Source organism: Sebastes fasciatus, chromosome 15, assembly GCF_043250625.1.
Source record: "Sebastes fasciatus isolate fSebFas1 chromosome 15, fSebFas1.pri, whole genome shotgun sequence".
In the NCBI taxonomy this organism is placed as follows: domain Eukaryota; kingdom Metazoa; phylum Chordata; class Actinopteri; order Perciformes; family Sebastidae; genus Sebastes; species Sebastes fasciatus.
Genome location: NC_133809.1, coordinates 27,386,822 through 27,394,704, shown reverse-complemented (window position 1 = coordinate 27,394,704; position 7,883 = coordinate 27,386,822). Strand labels below are relative to the sequence as shown.

General features: G+C 40.0%; 1 protein-coding gene across 1 annotated transcript; it reads left to right on the top strand.

The window, feature by feature from the left end:
* Positions 1-2,274: 2,274 nt before the first annotated feature.
* LOC141783537 (delayed-rectifier potassium channel regulatory subunit KCNS3-like) lies at positions 2,275-5,808 on the top strand. Its single transcript, XM_074660911.1, has 2 exons — positions 2,275-2,634; positions 4,304-5,808. Exon 2 carries the CDS (start codon positions 4,341-4,343, stop codon positions 5,634-5,636), a length of 1,296 nt encoding a protein of 431 aa, XP_074517012.1. The 5' UTR covers positions 2,275-2,634; positions 4,304-4,340; the 3' UTR covers positions 5,637-5,808.
* The last annotated feature ends 2,075 nt before the right edge of the window (positions 5,809-7,883 follow it).

The window sequence follows — 7,883 nt, the reverse complement described above, 5'->3', positions numbered from 1 at the left end:
TTTCAGTGAATTTAATAAAAAGGCATACATTAATAACTAAAGCATCTGCAGATGGACTCACGAGCACAGCCACCTGTTGTGGACTGTGGCAAGTGAGCCCCGAATACAAAGAGTAGTCAGTATTTATACATTTAAAGCATAACATGAAGATAAGTGCAAAGAAGAAAGGAAGAGAAGGATAGAAAGTGTATCAATGCGTCAGCACACAGCAGACAACAGAGCATCACAAGACATAACAAGTATTTCAGCAATCTGTTGTTTGCAGTTACAGAGAACTAAAATGTCAGGTCACTGTCCTATGGTGACAAAGTTGAACATGTGAGGCCCTGAGATTGTCTAAAGGTACAGTGTTAAACTGCAGATATGAAAATTGCCATTACAGTTTCTTCAATTCATATCAGTAATTCTCTTATATTATAAATCTTGTATATTGTATTTTACTATAGTTAATTAGTTTTACTACTTTTAATTCTATTTTTAGGTTTTCAAATGAATAATCTGAATTATACTCCACGTCCACATATAAAAAAAAAAGTGGCAATACATGCTGATTGAAACATAAATGTCTGTTTACCACCCACAAAGCCCATTAAGGCTATACTCTTGATTTGGTGCCATCTCAAAATGTGCCCGATAGTAACATGGCATGTTTAGATGTTGGTGTCACTAACCACTGAGTTTGGCACTGCCACCCTTAGCCATATTCAAAGACTAAATCTTCCCGAGCTCTCTTGTCCACTCTTACTCCTCCCTCAGCAGCCAGGTCATCAAACTCTACATCAAAATTGTGTGTGTATGTGCATAACAGTGTGAGAATCGTGGGTAGATTATGAGACAACGGGCCCCTGGGCACAGGAATACAATGGCCCCACCATCTCTCCGACATATATACTGAAGGAGCAAGACACACAGACTTTAGGGTTGTTTAGAGTCTTTTTGTTGCTATACATCCGTCTGTTTTGGGTCACTTTGGATTTGTTTTGTCTTTTTGGTGTTATTTTTTTTCTGTGGTTGTTTAGCCCCTTTTTGTAGTTGCTTTGAGTCTCTTAGTCATTTTGAGCCTCTGTATTTCCTATGTGTCTGTTTAGCGTCTCTTTGTAGTTGTTTTTGTGTCTCTTTGTAGTCATATTGAGTCTGTAGTTGCTTTGAGTATCTTTATGGTTATTTTGTGTCTCTTTGTAGTCATTTTGAGTCTCTTTACAGCTGTTTAGCATCTCTTTGTAGTTGTTTTGAATCTCTTTGTGGTCATTTTGTGTCCCTTTATAGTCATTTTGAGTCTCTTTGTAGTCATTTTGAGTCTCTGTAGTTACTTTCTGTCTCTTTGCGGTCATTTTGAGTCTTTTTGGTTGCTTTGTGTCTCTTTGTGTTAATTTTGTGTCTCTTTGTGGCAATTTTGAGTCTCTGTAGTTGCTTTGTGTCTCTTAGTGGTCGTTTTGTGTCCGTTTGTGGTAGTTTTGAGTCTCTTTTTATTTGCTTTGTGTCTCTTTGTAGTCATTTTGAGTCGCTTTGTAGTTATTTTGCATCTCTTTTTGTAGTCATTGTTTGCCTCTTTGCAGCTGTTTTGCATCTCTGTAGTTGTTTTGTGTCCCTTTATAGTCATTTTGAGTGTCCTTGTGGTCATTTTGTGTCTCTTTGTAGTCATTTAGAGTCTCTGTAGTTACTTTCTGTCTCTTTGTGGTCATTTTGAGTCTCTTTTTTTGGTTGCTTTGTGTTCATTTTGTGTCTCTTTGTGGCAATTTTGAGTCTCTGTAGTTGCTTTGTGTCTCTTTATGGTCGTTTTGTGTCCGTTTGTGGTAGTTTTGAGTCTCTTTTTATTTGCTTTGTGTCTCTTCGTAGTCATTTTGAGTCGCTTTGTAGTTATTTTGCATCTCTTTGTAGTCATTGTTTGCCTCTTTGCAGCTGTTTTGCATCTCTCTGTAGTTGTTTTGTGTCTCTTTGTAGTAGTTTAATGTTTCTTTGTGGTCATTTAGAGTCTCTTGATTGGTACATGTCTCTTTGAGTGACATGTTGTAGGTGAAGGCCAGGGGGGGCCCCTGACACGTTGGGCCCCTGGGCCTGTGCCCGGTACAGTAATCCATCCATAGTGCGAATGATATATAGGCTACTGTACTACAGATCTATTACTCTTTTATTTTATTCTATTTCTTTCCAATATATTAAGTAGCCTACTTTTTATTCCTTATATCCCCCTCGGCTGTTTTTTTTTTATTAGTTTTGCAAGTTTCATAAGACAAAAAGTCAGCACAGCAAAACCCAAATGTCACAGAAAATAATCTCACAATAAGATGAAAACAAATGAGAAGCAGAAGGCACAGAGCACTTAGCCTAAACAATCATCAAATATTTACAGGCATAAATTTGGCTCACATTTTAACGCGCTGGCACGCACCTGGACACTGCAACACATGACACCCTGAAGTTTAAAGTAATATAAAACAGCCTGTTAGTGGAGAATAATGTGCCATGTGCGAGCCAGCCGGGTGATCAGTTGTCCTGTTAGGAGCTGCGTTCCCCTCTGTGCTGGACTCAGAGACAGAGACACCACACCACTGCGATGTAGCCTCCTCTGGTCACTCCGGACTGTAGACCTGCAGCCACAGGACATCTGCTCCACCGGGACAACCTCATGGACAGGTATGCTGCTCTAATCATCTCCTCACAGCTTCTAAGTTCATGTAGAGATGCTGGAACAGGAAATATTCTTCCAGTGCTGTGACTTGAAATTATTTGTCTAAATCATATTTTGCGCAGTTTTTACAGATGATTTGGTGCATATTCTTCTTAATGTCCTTGGCGCACATTCTGCTTTATTTCACTTTAGTCTAATACTTTTTATTTTTTTTTCCATCGAATCTTTTTTTTTAGAGTTTAAAATGCTGACAACTTGTATTGCTGCAGAACTGTGTCAAATCTGACCTTGGTTTGCCATTTCACTGCAATTTGAAACGCTATAATACCGTGCGTAATACAATACAAGGAAGACAGGGCTGCTCGTTTTAGAGCTACAAGCAGGAGTGACAGTATTGATGACTGGGGACGAATACCAAGTAGATGTTTGTATGTCAAATGTTGGTCATGTTTGGCATCATTATAAAGATGTGTGTATATATATATATATAATTTGGGCGTCACTTGTATAAACAAATAAAAAGAAATATAAGAAAATAGAAATAAAGGCGTATGTAAGATGTAAATGATGTGCATAATGCTATAATATAAACAAAATATATGTAAAGAAATATAAGTACTACAATTGAAAAATTAGAAAATGAGAATATATATAAAATTAATATGAAATATGTACAAATATTTGCATTAAGACGTGCGATATATAGCATATAACCACAGTGCAAAAAAGTAAATACAAAATGCTGAGAAGTGGGTTCTATTAAGTGTGTTAAATATAAATGCCAGAATGGTATAAATAAGAAATTAATAAGAATATTTCTTGAATAATTATAAGATAATTCACACTAGGTTTATGCTCTGAGCCACTGACAGCCAATACATTCAATTTTATTTTTAAGAAAAATTGTAACTTGCACACTTTTCTAAAATATAGTATGTCGTTGCACACTTGTTATTGTTCATAGTACGTTATTGTTATTCTATGTTAATATTTTATATTTTATATTTTGTAAGCTAGTTGTAGTAGTCTGGTATATTTGTAGTGTATTCTAATATATTATTTATATTGTGTATACTATAGATATTACCTCTAGTGTTGATATGTATATTGATGGTATATTTACTGTTCCTGTGCATTGTCTGGATAACCTGCTGCTGTAACACAAGCATTTCCCAATTTGGGATCAATAAAGTACATCTATCTGTCTATATATCTATCTATCTATCTATCTATCTATCTGTCTATCTGTCTATCTGTCTATCTGTCTATCTATCTATCTGTCTATCTATCTGTCTATCTATCTGTCTATCTGTCTATCTGTCTAATGAGCCAGTTGTTCTTGTGTTAAGGCGTAGGTTATTTCTTTGCACATCCAACTTTAAAAGTTGAATTATGGTGTTCAATGCATACAAATGCATTCTGTAGAATACTGTCATGATGTGTGACACAAATAGAAATGTAACTTTTAATGCCTGATGGAAACATTTGATCTTTAGATTGTGAATAAACAGCCGGTGATGCTGTTGTCATTTAACCATTCCATGACAGGGTGCCACAGAAACCCAGATGCAACTCGATGCTCGGCGGCTCTGCTGCAATGCACATCATTGTGATCAAATGACACACTGTACAAGAAAGTGTGACGTATTCTAATTTCAGTGTCTTTGTGTGCAGGCAACGAAGCCTCTGAGATTCTTAGCCGTACGACGTCATGATGTACGGACAGATCCTTCATCTGCACGACCCCGATGATCGCTTCATTAACGTCAACGTTGGTGGTTTCAAACAACGAATGGAGCACGACGTTCTGAAGCGATTCCCGCAAACACGTCTGAGTCGCCTTCTGTGTTGCAGCTCCGAAGAGGCGGCCCTGGAGCTCTGCGATGACTTCAGCCCCTCTGAAATGGAGTACTACTTTGACCGCAATCCGCGTTTCTTCTGCTACGTTCTCAACTTTTACCTCACGGGCAAAATCCACCTGGTGGACGGGTTGTGCGTGCTCTCTTTTTCCCAAGAGATCAAATATTGGGGCATCAAGGAGCGCCACCTGGACTTCTGCTGCAGCAACAAATTCCACGAACTGATGGATCTCGCTGAAGACAAGAGCTGGGACCAGGACAGCGATGAACTGCAGCTCCACAGCTCGGACTCATCGACTGAGGAGCTGTCAGCTTCGGCGGAAGAAATGTTTGAAGGCTCCTGGTGTGCAGATGTCCGCAGGAACATCTGGATTCGACTTGAGGATCCAGGTTACTCCACTTCAGCCAAAGTGATGGCCGTAGCATCCCTAAGCGTGGTCCTTGTCTCTATTGTTGCCATGTGCGTCCACAGCATGCCGGACTTCCACCAAGTGGATCTCAATGATAAGAAGGTTGAAAACCCGGTGCTGAATATCTTTGAGGGCCTCTGTGTTCTGTTCTTCTCTGCAGAGTTTATTCTTCGCTTGGCTGTTGCACCATCAGCCAGGAAGTTCTTGTGCAGCCCTCTCAATATTATTGACTTAATGTCAATTATGCCCTTCTATGTCACTATGGCCTGTGATGTAATGGATGGAGGTGAGAGCCCAGAGCTGGAGAATGTTGGCAAAGTGGTGCAGATCTTAAGGTTGATGCGAGTGTTTCGCATCCTGAAACTGGCTCGCCACTCAGCTGGCCTCCGCTCTCTCGGTGCCACGCTGCGACACAGCTCCAGTGAAGTCGGGCAGCTAGTGCTCTTCTTGTCCGTGGGCATTTCAATGTTTTCCGCTCTCATTTACTTCGTGGAGAAAGAATCGCAAGAGTCGGCGCTGCAGACTATGCCTATCGGCTGGTGGTGGGCCACCATTAGCATGACTACAGTGGGCTACGGGGACACCTGTCCCGTCACTCCTGGTGGGAAGCTGATAGGAACCCTGTGCATCCTCTGCGGGCTGCTGATCGTGGCTCTGCCCATCACTAACATCTTCAATAAATTCTCAAAGTTCTATGAAAGGAAAAGACAGCTAGATCTCAGACGAAGCAACAACTGAACCCTCGCCAGCGAGTTCCAGGATGCAATGTCAAAACATTTAACCCCCACAAACTCCTTCATCACTCACAAGAAGTTGTAAAAGAAGCTGTGGCCATGACACATGAGCAGGGGAAGAGGATTAGCTGCACAATGTACTATAATGAACTTGGCTAAAATAAATGGAGGATTAGTATTCAAAGGTCAAGCAAGTCTTTTTTTCTTGTGTCGTGACAAATATGTCCATGGCTTAAAGGAACAGTGTGTAGGATTTCGGGGGATCTATTGGCAGAAATGGAATATACCATTAATAAGAGTGTTTTATTTAGTGTATAATCACCTGAAAATAAGAATTGTTGTGTTTTTGTTTGCTTAAAATGAGCCGTTTATATCTACATACATAACGGGTCCAAAGAGTGCAGAAGAAAAGAGACGAAACTCAGGTGTTTTTTTGACAACAGTCGCTGCCGCCATTTTGGACTGAAATCACTGGTTATATTTATAATATTTTATTGTTCAACACAGGCCAGTAGAATATGACAAAAGAACAGAAATAATTTTGTTTTACTTTTGTGCGGCACTTTTTAGGCGGACGTTTTACTGGCGTCCTGTAGTTGCTTTCAGTCCAAAATGGCGGAAGCACTGATGTTGCAATGGAACGAACAATTGGCTTTCACTTCTTGGCAATATATGTTCTTTGGCGGGTCCTCTTCAGGGAGCCGGCGGCCATGTTTCTACAGCAGCCCAGAGCGGACAAACCAAACACCGGCTCTAGATAGGACCATTTATGTTTTTACGTTATCGCGTCGGCCACCGTAGTTCTCCGACACGCTTGGCACACGGGAGAAGTTTCAGTGGTTGCAATCTGCAACCTCACCGATAGATGCTGCCAAATCCTACACACTGCACCTTTAAGGGACTAGTTCAACATTTTAGGAAATCTGCTTAATCCTTTTTGTGTCAAGAGTTAGATGAAAAGATTGATACCACTCTCATGACTGTACAGTAAATATGTAACGAACACCAGCAGCTGGTTACCTTAGTTTAAGCTTAATAGAGCGCTACAGGAGTCCTAAAACCCAGAAATGAGTTAGCATTTTAGCACTTCCGGTTCCCTCGTCTCAAAGTCAATGAGTTTTTTTAATGGGTTTTTGGTTAGATGCCTTAAATAAGGTCTGTGGTTAACACAAGCTGAAGAGATTTTAACGTTTTGTTCTACGACATAAAATAAGTCAGTAAATACCCCACTCGTGAATTTTGAAGCTTTTACATGTCTTAAAAAAGACGGTTGCTAACAAGAAGCTAAATGAGACTACTAAACATCATCACGCCGACTCGTCCGCCTTTACAGCCTCGTTGTGTATACTCGCTCTCATGCGACCGTGGTGTAGTTTGTTTATAGCCTAACGTTAGCTTTTTACTTTATTTCTGGCGATTGCATTAACACTTCAAAAATCATGAAAGTGGCGTTCTTTCGTGAAGGTTATCTTGCTGAACAAAACGTGTGAGTATCATAAACGTGTGTTTGCCACAGAGCTTATTTTCTGCTATAATCCAAAACCCAATGGAAAAATCCCAGTGACTTTTTGTTGAGGGAACCAGTGCGATTCTAACTTCCTGGTTGGTCTAGAAAAATACGTCATCCCTACAGCACTCTATTAAGACTGGAAACGGGGAAATGGCTAACCGGGCTTTGTCCAAATGTAACAAAATGATGTTGCAATGGAACAACCAATTGACTTTCACTTCTTAGTAATATACATTATTTGCTGCTGGCTCCAGCTACGCACATAGTTCTATACAATAACTCATCTAACATAGAGTTTTTAGAAAAGCGCTATATAAATAAAATGTATTATTATTATTATTAACATAGGCAAAAAGCATTTCCCAAAATGTCAAACTGCTCCTTAAAATCCACTGACAGTATGGACAAGTTAACCCAAGAGCAATATCATGTTTTCAAGCCATTAAACGTATTATGAAACTCATGATGTAGCTTATGAAGTGCCCACTGAAAAGACATGACACAGCATTCTATAGCTGTGCATGTCCTCTGTCCAAGCCCGTCTCCATTCCTGCCTCGCATGCTGTTGCAGTTCTCGTCTGCTATCGATCCACGCGTCCTGTTCTCATCCTGTCTCTGTTGTATTTTGTGTCAAAAGGCTTTTAATTGCATAATCCAATGAGAGGCTCCTTGCAGTTTGCTGGGTCATCAGTGTAATTAGTTCTGAATCAATGTGCCTGGGTCAACAACAGCTAAAGTCGA